Consider the following 15895-nt stretch of genomic DNA (forward strand, 5'->3'; position numbering starts at 1 on the left):
TTCTTTACTGTAAGGAGCAAAATCATATTTTGCATGGTGTCATAAGGAACCAATCAGCTCTAAGCTAGAATTTGGCAACAGTAATAAGATTATACGTTAATAACAATATCCATTAAATGGTTTGGGTCTGCTTACCCAGCCACTGTGGCTAGTGGTTTTCCAAAGTTACTAGCCACTCAGCATTTTCACTGACAACAATTTTGACATCAATACCATGGGGAAAAACTGCCATATAGATATTTTTATTTAATATTATCTCATAATTTCGCAGCAGGTATACTAGGCTGCTGTCACTTTAAAGGGATACTCCACTTTTTTTGGAAATAGGCTCATTTTACAACTCCCCCAGAGTTAAACAGTTGAGTTTTACCGTTTTCGAATCCATTCAGCCGATCTCCGGGTCTGGCGGTACCACTTTTAGCATAGCTTAGCATAGATCATTGAATCGGGCAAGACCATTAGCATCTCTCTCAAAAAAATGACCAAAGAGTTTCGATATTTTTCCTATTTAAAATTTGACTCTTCTGTAGATACATCGTGTACTAAGACCGACGGAAAATGTAAAGTTGAGATTTTCTAGGCTGATATGGCTAGGAACTATACTCTCATTCCTGCGTAATAATCAAGAAACTTTGCTGCTGTACCATGAGTGCAGCAGGCGTAATGATATGATGCAGCGCCTGAAAATAGTCCCCAGCTCAGTAACTTCCAACGTGACCGGGACTAAGTTTGTCTAACCTATTAGACCTATTGTCAGGCGCTGCGTCATATCATTACGCCTGCTGCACTCATGGTACGGCAGCAAAGTTTCTTGATTATTACGCAGGAATGAGAGTATAGTTCCTAGCCATATCAGCCTAGAAAATCGCAACTTTAAATTTTCCGTCGGTCTTAGTACACGATCTAACTACAGAAGAGTCAAGTTTTAAATAGGAAAAATATCGAAACTCTTTGGTCATTTTTTTGAGAGAGATGCTAATGGTCTTGTCCGATTCAATGATCTATGCTAAGCTATGCTAAAAGTGGTACCGCCAGACCCGGAGATCGGCTGAATGGATCCGAAAACGGTAAAACTCAACTGTTTAACTCTGGGGGAGTTGTAGAATGAGCCTATTTCCAAAAAAAGTGGAGTATCCCTTTAAGACCTGGCGTGTTTACGTAAATACTCGCCAAGACCGGCATTTTGACATTATTTTGTGTGTATTTGACTCTTTAACAATAAGCAGCAATAAGCAGCAAAAATAACTCAATTTAGTACTGAGAGTCGGCACTTTAAGTCACCCATGATTATTGTACATAAAATCATATTTTAGACATATTGAGGGAAACAAAGTGGCTGCCGTAGCATCAAAAACAAAAAGTTTTGCTTGCAGCTTCGTTGACTACAGTGGAAACAATGCGATTTTTGTGTCTTGATGTGCCGCATACTGTACGTCCGCCACTGACTCCGTGATATGCTAATGTGCCTCGGTGTTGCAGATTGAAAGATGCAGACGCTCTTCCAGATCTTTAAACCTTTTCACTCTCTCTGAGGGAAACAAGACAGATGGTAGCGCTAAAACAGAAGGGGGGAATAAGTAAGAGGAAGGGTAAGAGGAACAAATCAGTCCGTCAGCAGTACAGAGCGCCTCGGCCATCTTCAGTGCATCTACAGTAGTAGATATAGTTGTATATTTCAACAGAGTGCATGCAGAAGCATCATGAGTAAATTCACAGGCAATAATAGCTTAATGTAAAGAGGCACTTACAGGAACCATAGCGGTGAATGAGAGAGAAGGAGAGATAGAACAAAAGAGCTGAGCCATTGTCTGGCCTGTCGGCTTGCTGAGAGAAATGAGTCAAGTGGCACTGCATCGATTTACATCACATCTCGAAAACACGTTCTCATTGAGCAAATAAGCGTTATTTCAGCGGGTCTAGAGTTTTTACCTCTCGAATCGCGCTGCGTGGACTTAGCGCCGTATGAAGTGCGCTCACAATCAATAAGGGCTATATTTACTCGGCATGCGAAACTCACGTTAACATCTTGCACGCGGTGGTTTGCAGTCAAAAACTTATGTGGAAATATTAAATGACACGATGTGGTGTTCACACATGCCTGTTCTCACATTGATCTATACTGCAGTGCATAGAGCCGCTAGCCTGCTGAAAACGTCTTGTATCACATGAATGTGGTTAGATGGTCACCCAGCCTGGTTAGGCTTGTATGTTTTGATGGTTTTAGGTTTAACATTGCATGTTTACTACAACTGGAACAACATTTGAACCGTTTAGCATTCAGAATTGGAACCTACCGTTTCAAACCGGAGTACGGTTTATGAAAATATGTTGGAATGACGCTCTAGCAGCTTCAAACTCTTTCGTTTTCTTGGCTCCACTGCTGGAGATTTAATCGGGTTGTTACAGTCACTCCATACTGAGAGCGCGCACACACACACACACACAGTGAGGAGCTGTTAGCGTGTAGCTAATGCTTTGAGGCAGATCAGAAGAGGGTTTCAGAGCTAGCCTTTACACCGCAGTGTTGAGGACTCGCTGAGTCCTCAGCGCCGGACGCTCACAGCTGGGCTCAGCGCCAGAGAGGAAAAAGAGTATAGCGAGAACAAAGATAAAGAGAGCTTGTTGGCGAAGGAATGCAGGAAAATTCTGGTTCAAGAATGTGGCAAAGTACAATTAGCCCAGAGGGAACAACGCTAATCACTTCCCTTTGTATTTCTGCTAAAATACCACACTTGCTACAGCTATTAGTGGTTCTTGCCTGACCAACACCAGTGCTATCACTCTTACTATTATTAGGGTTTGGGTCAGTGGTGTGTTACACATCCTGCACCATTTCTGCTTCAGTTGTTAATTATACCTCAAACTGTGTGTTTTTGACAATAAAATGGGCAAAATATCCAATAGTCATGCACTAGTTTGTGGTCGGTAAGGTTTTTTAAAATGTTTTTGAGGAAAGTCTCTTATGCTCACCAAGGCTGCATTTATTTGATCAAAAATACTGTAAAAACAGGAACATTAATAGTATTGCTATTTAAAATAGCTGTTTTCTCTTTGAATATATTTTAAAAAGTAATGTATTTCTGTGATCAAAGCATCATTACTCCAGTCTTCAGTGTCACATGATCCTTCAGAAATCATTCTAATATGATGATTTTCTGCTCAAGAAACATTTTTGATTATTATTATCAATGTTGCAAACAGTTGCACTGCTTCATATTTTTGTGGAAACCTGAAATAGAAATATATATATATATATATATATGTTAACGTTATTCATATCTTTAATGTCACTTTTGATCAGTTTAATGCTGGAAAACATTGAAAAACTTACTGACCTCAATCTTTTGAACAGAAGTGTACATTGAAACATCCATATCTATAGACCAAGACATGAAAAAAAAAGGGGATAACCACCCAACAACTGCAAAACAAGCTAAACAAATCAATAAAAATAGCAAGTTCCTTACAGTATAGAAAGCGGATGACTGTATGGACAAAAACAACATCTCCCTCAAACAGCGGGACAATACCCTCACACAAACAACTGTCCCCAGTCTCATTAACAGAGTTAAAGGTAAACAAACTGAGGGTGCAGGTGTGCTGAGAAATCAACCTATCATGGAAAAAAGTGACTAATAGCAAGTTACTTAATTTTAAAATGGAGTAAGGTATTCTGGCAGAAACTATGGTTACTTACTCCCCATGGTAATTTCTTTAAGGAAAATTCACTTGAGGGAATTCATTCTATCCATACATTCATATAGTGTTGATAAGTTCATCTAAATTACTCTTTTATATTTAAATCTGCACATTTTGTTGCACTAAGCAACTGAGAGGCTTCAGAAATGCTTAAAAAAACCTCTATCTTTCTTTTTTTCTTTCTCTCTCTCACTCACACACATACACACCACCAGGACATTTCGTCTATTTCCTCCAGGATGAGACTACACATGCTTTCACGCTGAGGTCCAAGAGTCCGGAGGAGCTCTGAGCAGCACACTCAGGATTTAACAATGGAAACACAATGCAAGCACAGCGCATGTTTTATTCACTTTTTCTCTCAGCATGTCAGAGCAGTTTCGGGGCTTGGAGGGTCTGTTCTTTACGAGGGTCTGGCCCTCTTTAAAGCTGCCGTTTCATGAACACGTTGACCAGTGTGTGTGTGTGTTTGTGTGATGAAAGAGGTTTTGAGCTGGTCCTGTCCTGTACAAAAGGACGTAACGTGAGCAGTAGGGGTGTATCGGTCGCCCTCATCCGTGCTGTAGCTCATTACGACAGATGACGAAAATCCTAAAGATGTTTTCTGTGACTGCGGATGACTGCAGATTGGCCCCGGCCGGCGAGGCCAATGAAAGGGCCCGTATGATGGGAGGGAGGTCACAGCGCTCCGCCTGTAATGAGGAGCAAGGGGATCATTACGAGAGAACACATGCGCTGAGAGCCACACTACAGAGAACGAACCGAACGAGGCCTTCGGCGCTGCACGCAGAACCCTTCTCTTCTGATGTGAGATGGAAACGAGGTGGAGGGAGAGCCGAGACTAGATAATAGAGAAGGGGGAGGGAAAATGATGCGATTTAAGTAGATAAAAAAGAAGGGACGATGAAAAGAAAGAGGTCTACAAAAGGCAAAGCGTGCAGCGTCCATCTTCATCTGCTGCAGTAGCGCACTCACACCAACAGAGGGCAGACAGCCTTTTATTATGACTCCAGACATCTCCTGTGTCGGTGCTCTGTTTCACTCCATAAAAACACCTCCATAAAGCAGGATATATATCTCTCGCGTATAGAGCTTCAGCAACAGTGATGCTTTCAAAAAAAAAGTGCCTGCGTGTGTACTGTATCTATATATCTAGTATTTCACAAACACTCTTGGCAGTTCTCCCAAGTTATTCTTGCAGTCAGGTTTAACTGACTATTTTTTTCCTCAGAGAAAAGCCACAAACAAGGATGCAGAAAGAGATAAACAACTATAAATGACAGATCTCATCTGAGCAATTGTTAAAAAGAGAATCCCTTTTATTGGTTCAAGTATGCAGTTCAGGTAGATAATAAAGCCATGCGTTTTAATGAGTCTGACTGTCCAGTTCATATTCAGCAGGTTCTTCGAGATCTCACTTTTGAAAATCTGTGTTTGTGTTTTGAGGTATGGTTATTTTAAAGAATGCAACACTTCTAGTTTATTTATTTATCTCTCAATTCACTGTTCTTTGTTTTATAAGGCCACGTATAACAAGCAGCAAGTAATAGCATGGATTTAAGGATGCATTTATTTATCTTTTTCTATTGAACAATTTACAGTGTTTTTATTTTATTTATTTGAATAAGGTCACTCATAACAAGCAGCCAGTCCATACACATATTTATGTTTTATTACAAGCTATGTATTTATTTTATCGTCTTTGTATTATTACAGTCTGCAAGTTCTAGATTTGCTGCATTCATTTAGAGAGAGAACGTTATGGATTTAAACGTGGTCAAACATAAATATAGCTGACACTGGACATGTGTTGGACAAATTAAGAACACATTTAATTAACAACCACGGAACAGAGATAATGGTGAATGGCAGACTTTCCAATGTTACGGTATAAAGACTAGCCATACTCTTGTCCTGTGTTGCATTGGCAGAATAATTCATAACCATTAACAGAACTAAGGCCCGGTTTCACAAACAGGGCTTGGATTAAACCAGGATTAGACCTTAGTTTAATTAGGACATCTAAGTCTCAAAATTATGGTTGCTTTCATTTAAAACAGTTCAAACATGCATTTTAGTCAGGACTAACTTAAGCCTTGTCTGTGAAACCGGGGGTGAAAGTAAGAACAGTTCTCTATTTCTAATCATAGTTGTGTGGCGTAGGATCATCGTGTTGCCTCGTGTTGTTGTTGTGTAGACACAAGAGCCGCGTTGTTTCAGCGGGTGATGAGGTGTTGTTGGATTGGATTATTTTCTCAAGTGTGCGAGGTTGGAAGCAGCAGTCAGGTGGTAGACGTTCCCTCTTTTTCCTTGAAGAATCTGCGCAAATGAAAAGCACACCGGGGCTGCTATGGAAATATCCATGCTGAGACCAAACCTCAAACTGTCAAAATCTTGCCCTTTTTCTTTTCATGTGTGCGTCTACCTACACGTGTGAGTCATCGTGTGGCTATATTAATCACTGTCTGAGTGATTTGCTGATTGCGCTATTACGGCTTTCTTTTCTTGTGTGTTGGTTTAGCAAGCACACACTCCACAATGCCACATAGCTAAAAGGGCTAGCGTTTCATACTGGATGTAAAAGCTTTTTCTATCCAAATCAGGGGTTCATGGTTTGATTGATTAGCCCCTTCACTATTCAAAAGTTTAGCGGCAGTAAGAAGAAATGAATACTTCTATTCTAAATCAATCTTTCTGTTCATCAAAGAATCCTGAAAAATATGGTTTCCACAATAGCATAAAGCAGGGAAACTGTTTTTAACATAGATAATAATAAAGTTTCTTGAGCTGCAAATCATCATATTAGAATGATTTGCATCACAGGAGTAAATAGTATATTCAAATAGGAAACAATCAAATTTTACTCTGTTTTGACCAAATAAATGCAGACTTGTCGACCATTAGAGACATTGAAAATATCACCCACCCCAAATTTTTTAATGGTAGATACTGTAGGCAAAAATCATTATTCTCATGTTCGAAAGTAGCTGTGTAAATGTAAGATGGTTCAGTTATTGCGGCATAAGTAAGATAGTATTCCTAATCTCTATCGTTCATGGCAACGTTGTTCTGCGGATCTGAGACCGACGCTACTTTCACGTCACGTTACATCATGCAACATCCAGCTCCGTTATCCATTTCGAGTTATCGTAGTGTTTTCTTAGCAGAAGCTTTATGGTAATATAGAGGTGAAATTATAAAGTATTTCATATTTAACGTCCACACAGGTGATTATTTTACGCTCGTGAAAGGCCGACTGTAAATTATGCGTGAGATATGTCTTCAGTGGCTGTTTTTTTGCACATTCATTTCGTTGCAGAAATTATCCCTGGAAATTTCACACCTGGTTATGACAGGCTGGATTCAGGTGCGAAAGAGAGCGCTGTTTTCCGACAGCATGCTTCCCGCGGTGGGAATCAAGGATGTTGTTGGGGAGAAACACTGAGGGATGGAGGAAGCGGAAGGTGTGCTTGCCAATGAATCGTCCCATGAGATCCAGACAGAAACAGCAGTCTATTATGTCTCAGACATGTAGCATCCGACTGCAAAAAAAAGAAAAAAAAATCTCCTCATTCATATTGAGGAAAGAGGATACTGACCCAAAATGGGAAATGTTCTCGATTCGGACTTAATTCATCATGTTAAGAGCAGCAGGGAATGAACTCTAGCCAGATTTGTTGTGCCTCCGAGAGAATTACGGAAGATGCTCTGAGGTTTTGTGACATTCTCTGGAAAGTTCCAGCAAACTCTGGTGCTAATCTCTACACAGAGACCTGATCTGCCGCTAAACCGCGATAACAGTCCTCAGACGGCGATGACTTTTTGCCGAGCAGGAGGCTAGGTTAAACCCAGACTTAACGCAAATCCATTAAGCGCTACTCTGTTGGATGTGAAGCACTCATAAGCAAGCCCTGAAATTCCTCCTTAGAAAAACTGACATAAGCCTGAAATGTAGGAAATGTAATTCATTAAAGATCTGCATGTTCTCTGATTTGTTTATGCATGCCGTAATTGCCTATTTACTCGCAGCCAAAGATGTCTCCTTTTTTCTGAAAAGTGCTTTAGAGGCATCCACTTTCTTTTCTTTCTTCGTTCCTGAGCCCCGAGTGAGGGAATCGGGCGGCATGATCGGGTCTGGCGTCTTTGAGTGGGAAACTTGTGTGACACTGATTCTGTGTACTTTGACGAGGGAAAACATCTTAGCTGAAAGCGGCTATGTTTGCTTGGCGCCGGTGCCGTCGCCAGCGCGTTTGACCCGTTACGATATAAAAACACGCTGCTAATATGGGCTGACAAGCATGATAAGCCATGATTGCGTGTAAATTGGCAGTGGCGAAGGTTTAAGCTGGTCTTATGCTAATACAGCAGTGAGTGACTGCTGGGCAAACGCACAAACACACACACACACATAGAGATATGCCCATATTGACTTTCAATGTGAGGCGGATGCACATGGGGTTCTGTATTAACTTTTTGGGATTTGAGAAAATGTACCATACACATGTCTTACTGGCCATAACGCTGTATTGTGCACCCTTTTATTAAAAATATATTTTTGTACCATTGAAAATGGGATTATTTAGCTGTTTTTCTTTGCATATTTTTGATAAACAGTGCAGGTCAATGTGTCCCTCGAGATCAGCCAGTATGTCGAATTGTCACAAAAAACAATTCCTCATATTTATGTTCTGGTGGCTTAATACGATGAATATGTACATAGATAAACCTATTTGTCCTTTTTCAGTAAAACATTCCTAAAATAAGATACAATATACTTATATGAGAAGCAAAATTGCATAAACCTCACTGTTTTTTGCTAGATATCATATCTAGCAAAAAAAACAGTGAGGTTTATGCAATTTTGCTTCTCATATAAGTATATAGTATCTTATTGTAGGAATGTTTTATATCTATAGGCAATGTTTTTTTTATAAGCACTTTTTGTTATACTGGTTGAAACTCTCTTCAAATCCTAATAGCAATCAATAATAAAAGTGGTGTAAACTTACCAAACAGTTAGAACGTCAATTTGTATTGATTACACCTGCTTTATAATAGAACTGTGCGATCGCATACCTGTGTGTTCATTTCATGCTGGTTTGCACACCAATGCGTTTTGCGTATCGCACTGGGACATCGTTCAGGTTAGAAGGGTAGTATTTCACTCTGTAAGGTGATCTACACATAATATTGATATATATGAGAGATTAATATATCGTGTGGTTTTGGGAGAACCCAGGCATGTGAAATGAATACGGTAAAATACTACACAGGACTCGTGGTTTATAGAGCACATCATATCCTTCATATATATTACTAAATGGTGTGTGAGACTAGTTGCAGTGGTGTCAATCAGACTCCATCAAATGGAATATTGGCCACATTAAACAAGGTAATTGGTATGATATAGTTTATCGATGAACTAATAGACACAATATACAGTATGTGCACACACCTTCAAGCAGTTTAAAAGACACGTCTCTTTGATAAAGACTCAATTTAACTCGACTGAGTTTATTTCACTTGTGAACTTATTCTATTACTTTTCACAGCATATCTTGTTATTTCATGGTACTTCAGGCAACGAATGACTGGTAAATTGACAGTTTGTCTCTTGGCCTGAAACTTTCCCCCCATTAATTACTATAAGCAAATATTTCCCATGCTTTCTTGCACGATGAATTTGTGATGCGAGTGGTCACAAGGTGAAAAGTTCAGGTGAAATAGTTCTGAGCCCCGAGATCTGAGAACAGAGCCGCTCTGGTTTGTCCAGCTCAAGTGTTCTGTAGCTCAGGCTGTCGTGCTGAAGCTACTGTTTGGCGTTTCTTTTTCTTTTTTTACCTCTAATTGAATGTCACTTGCTTTCTGAAATGCTCCAAATTATATAATGAGGTCATTTGCATAGCGCTGAGATTGGCTGACCTTTGCTTTTGCCAATAATTACAGCAGAGTCGTCTAAGACAGTCGACAGAGATGGTGCAAAAAAAGACAACTTCCCGCTCAGAAAGGTTAGCGGAGAGCTCCGTACTGGACTTTGCGAAATGTCATTAGAATTTCTTTGGAGTATGCTCAAAATTAGCAAGTGATTGAGATCAGCAATGCAGAAATATTTTCTTTAAAAGCAACTTGGTTAAAACTGCATGCGTGGAATCAATCCCTAGTAATTGCGGGAGAGGTTATGCGGACAGGCATGTTGGATTAAGCATAATTCATTGCAAATATAAAAAAAAAAATCAAAAGCTTGCAGATGCAGGACGGTTCACGCATGCTTTATTGTCAAACCCTTTCGACGGTGATGCCGGAACCTTCACATTGCTTTGAGCCTCTGTGCCCAGTGTGAGCACATGGCATGTGAACTAGGACGCTCTGGTCGGGCCGTGCCAACCCAGCAGTGGTGTTCCTCTGATGCCCACCAGCGCTGTGGTCAGAGCCGGTGCCAACCAGCCGGCAACGGATACCTACAATACAGCAACTCAGAGAATAAACTACCGTTCAAAAGTTTGAGGTCAGGGTGTTTTTTGTCAAGAAATGTATACTTTTATTTGGTAAGGACGCATCAACCTGATCAAAAGTGACAATAAGTGCATTTATAATGTTACAAAAATGACAAATAAATGCTGTTCTTTGGATTTTTCTATTCATCAAAGAATCCTGATTTTTTTTTATAACAGTTTTCACAAAAATATGAAGCAGCTCAACTGTTTTCAACATTCAACATAATCATAAATGTTTCCTGAGCAGTAAATAATCATATTAGAATGATTTCTGAAGGATCATGTGACACTGAAGACTGGAGTACTATTGTAATAAAGTAAAATAGTAATATAGATAATATATTTTAGCACTGATAATAACACTGTCGATAATAATAATCAATAAAACGTTGAAGAAAAAAAGATTGTAATTTAGCATGCGACTCACAAATGACAATTTAATCATATCAGTATTATTGTAGTACAACTGAAATACTATTATAGTTTTTATTAACATTTTGAATTCGGTTTAGTTTTAAAGGTTTTAGTATTTGTTGTGTGTTTTTGTCATTATTATTACATATTTATGTAGAGTTTTTCATTTTTATTTCATCTTTAGTTTTAGTTGGTTTAGTATTTCAAGTTAAACTAATTGAAAATGTTGCTTTTTTATTTTTATGGTGTCATCAAATTTGCAAGCAAATGAGAGTTCTTCCAGAAACATTCAATAATCGTAATGACCCCGAACTTTTGAACAGCATATAGTCATTTATTTTAGTGATGAACACATCACACCATTAGTGCATTCAGAGCGTATCACTGTGTGCATGATATCACACGCATGCGCTGTAGCGAAGAGAGCTTCGTACTGTGAAACGTGACTTGTGTTTGCTGTGCTCAGGGACAATTTTGACCAAATAAAACCCAAACCATCCTATTTGTTCATTTCTATAAAAGTGAACAAATACCCATTCAATTTGCAATTAATAATCAATCCGCTGAAAGCGGCTGGTTGATTGAGAAACACTGAGACGAGCATTAACGCGTGTCTCTGTCTCTCTGCTCTCTGGTGTTGTAGTCTCAGCGGCGCGTCACGTTTCACCTGCCGGACGGGTCTCAGGAAAGCTGCAGTGACAGTGGGCTGGGGGACCATGAGCCCGTGGGCAGTGTCCCGCTCCTCTCACACCCTCTCCCTCTGGTGCAGGCGCAGGACGACTTCTACGAGCAGACCTCTCCGGACAAGAGGACCGAAGCAGACGGAAACTCAGACCCCAACTCTGGTGAGTGTGTGCTGAAAGATGTGTTCTCTGAACTGAACCCAGCAGGAGGAGCTCATCCAAGATGAACATCACAGATGATGGTTTTCATTATTCACCTTCCCATTCAATATGTACGACCATTTAATGTTCTGCAAAAGCAGTTCCCAATGTAAATAGTGCTCTCACGATACACTGAATGAAGTTTGCACAAGTGAATATAGCTGTAATAAATAAGAGATGGGTAGAGGAAAAATCGCATAAGTATGCCTATTTGTGCAGAAATGCAGTGTGCACATTAAGAGATTCAGAAGTAATGTGTAATGCTGTAAATTAGCTCTTCTTGGCAAAGTTTATTGTAATGTGTTTTGCTTTACACCCTGAACTCTGATACTGTGCATATTAATCAGAATATATGTGTTGTTTAATGCGTGTTGATCAGTGGGATTCACTATAGATGGAGGCAGGAAATGGAAAGCAAGCGACTGACAAGATGTCTTGCACTTCTTGGGCCCTATTTTAACGATCTGAAACGCAAGTGTCAAAGCGCAAAGCGCAAGTAACTTTGTGGGCGGGTCTCGGCGCTGTTGCTATTTTCCCGGCGGGATAAATGACTCTTGCGCCGGGCGCAAATCTAAAAGGGGTTGGTCTGAAGTAGCTTCATTATTCATAGGTGTGGTTTGGGCGTAACGTGAAATAAACCAATCAGAGCATCATCTCACATTCCCTTTAAGAGCAGACGCACTTTTTCCTTGGCGTATTGCTATTATAACGGCGGATTTGCCAGGCGCGCGCCAAGAGCGGTTCACAGCCGAGGAGACCAACGCTCTCGTCACGGCCGTAAAAGAGAGAGAAGTGACATTGGGGATGGGAGAAACACACCCAAATTAGCTTCGGTTAAACAGGCATATAATAATGTGGGTAAATGTGTAAGCTAGATGTATGCTTTTATAATAAATTATTATATTTATAATAAATTGTCAATTGTCTATCTATCTATCTATCTATCTATCTATCTATCTATCTATCTATCTATCTATCTATCTATCTATCTATCTATCTATCTATCTATCTATCTATCTATCTATCTATCTAATCTATCTATCTATCGCGTTGTGCACTCTATACATTATGGTCAGGCATGCGCCCTTAAAATAGCATAATGAACAACGCGCAACGCGCCACTGACTTTAGACTAGGTTTTTTCTGGCCAGTGGCGCAATTGTTTTATGGAACAGTAAAATAGCACCAGGGAACGTTTGGGCCGGAACACGCCTCCTTTTTTGCGCTGAACCGCCCAGGGAGCGCAAGTTCATTCCCTAGTTTAGCGACGTGCTTCTGTGGAGGGAAAAGCGCGCTTTGCGCGGGTGCAAAATAGGAATGAAACATGCGTCGGTGTACAAAGTCAATTGCGCTGGGTGCAAGATAGGGCCCCTTGTGTGTGATTAGGACTTCTAGACTGTCTTTCTAGACTTTTTTTAACTTTTAGATGGGAAAATGAGTTTGGTTTGTATGATTCGACTAGTAGTAGACGTTGTTTTATAGATGGTATAAATGGGTGAATCTCACGTTTCCAGGTCATATTACACCCTTAAAATCAAAAGGGAAATATTTTGCATTAAGATGATGAACATAACCAATAGGACTAAGGTTTTTTTTTTTTTTTTTGCCGTATTTGTTACATTTATTTTTGTGGCACAACATTCTCACATTCTAATAGAGTCAAATAATGATTGAATAATCTCATAAAAATGTTTAATTTGAAATGAAATAATACATAAATAAAACAATAAATCTACCAAAATATATATATATATATATATATATAAAAATAAAAATAAACACATTTAAATATAATCATTTTATAATCAAAACTACATTTTCGTAAAAATAATATCAGAATACAAAACAAGCTAAAATAGTTTAATAAATATATTCTCTCAGCAAAATATAACTTCTTGTTTATTTTGATTTTGGGGTGAAATATGACCTGAATAATGCTCAGAAATCTATGATTGAGATTAATGCAAAACAACTGACAATATAAATAAAAGCAGTAGCGTGTGCGTGTGTGAAAGAAAGTAAGTTGAACTGAACTGTTTGTAGCATTGTTCATCTAAGCAATATCAACCACAAGAACCTTCGTTCTCACCTTGAGGAAAACTAGGAAAGGTCGGTCAAAAGAAAACATCTTTGTCCTTAATATGTCACCGTAGGGTTTGAGGTCACTTCCTGCGCGAGAGCCGTGATGGAAGTATGTGTATTTATACGCTAATGGTCAGTCACGTCTCTCTGGGCTGAGAGTGTGTAGCTCTATCGTTCTCAGCACACACTTGATTTATTTAGCCATGATTTCCCTGTTGGGGTCTCATGCGGCAAAGATGTTCAGTTTTTATATTTCCAGCGATAGAACTCCGTGACCTACTTTTCCCATCACAGAGAGCCATAGATCTGCTCCGGCACCTGTGTCGCCCAAGGTCACAGATAGGTAACGCGTGCGCGTTTGCGCCTTACGATTCATTTGAACGAGTTTTTGTACCTAAGAAGAGTCTGTACGGTTTTTTGCAGAAGGATTTTTCATGCACCCTTTATTGGTCTCTAAAGATGAACATGTGTCTGTGAGACTCCACATCTTTTCTTGCTATTCATATGATTATTGTGTGATCTAGTGCAGAGTGGCAAGACTCAAGTGTATCCTTTTAATTTGAGGAGAGAGGAGGGGGGAGCTCAGAAACAATCATTTGCATAAGGTAGGTGATAATTGCTCTTTTTAATGGAATTGATGGTGGTGTACACACCAATTATCTACAAGCTCTTAAGCCTGGTAATTAATTAGCACACAAATGGCCGTGGTGCCATGGAGACCGGCGCATAATCAAATATTGGACACACACAGGGGCTATATTGGGAGCATCACTAGGCTCGGATGGCAACATCAATTAGAGGTCAGTAAGAGATGAGATGAACAAATCCGACTGAGTTTCTTTTACGTCAGAGATTTCAGTAGCACAGGGAATATAAAAACTCTACATTTGCAACTTCCAAATCAAATGTAAAGATTTCATTGACTAGGTGTATAGACAGCGGGGATGGATGTTCCCACCAAAGTCAAAATATAAAGATTAGACATTTCAGACAAACCGGCTGAAAGATGGACGGCTTGTTTCTGGAACAGAAATGAACCCTGAGCGAATGAAGTCTGCTCGCATCGGTCTTTGATATCAAGCCTTGTCCATGGCCTCAGTATGGATTGGTGCGCATTGATAAAAGTCTGAGATGTTCATACACACACCAGTTTCATTAATTAAGCATATCAAAAAGTTGATCTAGACTCCTGCTGCACAGACTGTGAGAGCACTGCAGTGCAGCAAAAACTGTTTGTTACTCAACTTGAGAACTGGCTTTTCTTTGAAGTGTGTGTGTGTGTGTGTGTGCGGCCTGGTAAACCTTACATTATGGGGACAAAATGTGCCCACAAAGATGGCAATATCCAAAATCATTGTTTTTGAGGGGACTTTTTTTTGGTCCCCATGTGGAAACCAGCTTATAAATCATACTAAGTGGGGATAGAATATACAGTTTGTACAGTATAGAAATCTTTGTCTATGAAAGAGTTTGGGGTTGGTAAGATCTTTTAACTTTAAGTGTATTCAGCAAAGACGTATTAATCAAAATGACAGTAAAAGCTGTTGATTTTAACTTTATATTCATCAAAGAATCCTGAAAAAATGCATCACAGTTTCCACACAAATATGAAGCAGCACAACTGTCTTCAACATTATACAAATAAAATAAAAATTCTTGAGCAGCAAAACATCATATTAGAATGATTTCTGAAGGATCATGTGACACTGAAGACTGGAGTAATGATGCTGAAAATTCAGCTTTATAAATTACATTTTAAAATATGAAAAGAAATGATATTTTGAATAATATTTCACAGTGCAGTTTTTACTGTATTTTTCATATAAATAAATGCAGTCTTTGTGAGCAAAAAAAACAAAAAAACTCTCACCGAACCCAAACTTTTAAATGGTAGTGTCTGAAGGAAATCAAACGTTTAGAGTCAGTATACACAAATGTAGGACACAGAATGCTGCGATTAACAATCAGAATCCATTATTCCTGAGAGCCATGTAATAATACACAGGATCTTATTCAAGGTCACAGATTGTGTGAAAACTTAAGCTTTACATCTACCTAAATCCAGAAATGTCACACAATGCTCTTTCTGAAGCGCAGTTAACTATAGCGGAGGAAACCGGAGGCTCTGTGGGTCTTCTGAGCTCAGATGCCATGGAACGCTGATTTCTAGTGTGTGGAGCCATTGTGTGCCGCGCACAAATCTCTCTATGCCCGCATGCTCCGCGAGTTCAGGGAGCAGTCTTCTGTAAAAACTGGCTGTGAGGATTAATTTGTCAACTTCTGATGATCTGTACCAACCACAGGGGAACTGAGGGTTGCAGG

At 39.5% G+C, this 15895-nt stretch overlaps 1 protein-coding gene across 4 annotated transcripts in view; it reads left to right on the forward strand.

Annotated features, from left to right (window-relative positions):
* pcdh9 (protocadherin 9) overlaps positions 1 to 15895 on the forward strand; it is a 262162-nt gene that overhangs the window by 165258 nt on the left and 81009 nt on the right. For 2 of the 4 annotated variants that reach the window (XM_084425711.1, XM_084425712.1), the window contains one exon: positions 11251 to 11452. The exons of 1 other annotated variant lie outside the window; for it this stretch is intronic. In XM_084425711.1, the coding sequence (XP_084281837.1) occupies positions 11251 to 11452 (202 nt within the window). The remainder of the gene's footprint in view (positions 1 to 11250; positions 11453 to 15895) is intronic. One more of the 4 variants, XM_084425713.1, reaches the window with a different exon arrangement.

The sequence above is a fragment of the Rutilus rutilus genome (assembly GCF_951802725.1).
Source record: "Rutilus rutilus genome assembly, chromosome: 12".
Classification (NCBI taxonomy): Eukaryota; Metazoa; Chordata; class Actinopteri; order Cypriniformes; family Leuciscidae; genus Rutilus; species Rutilus rutilus.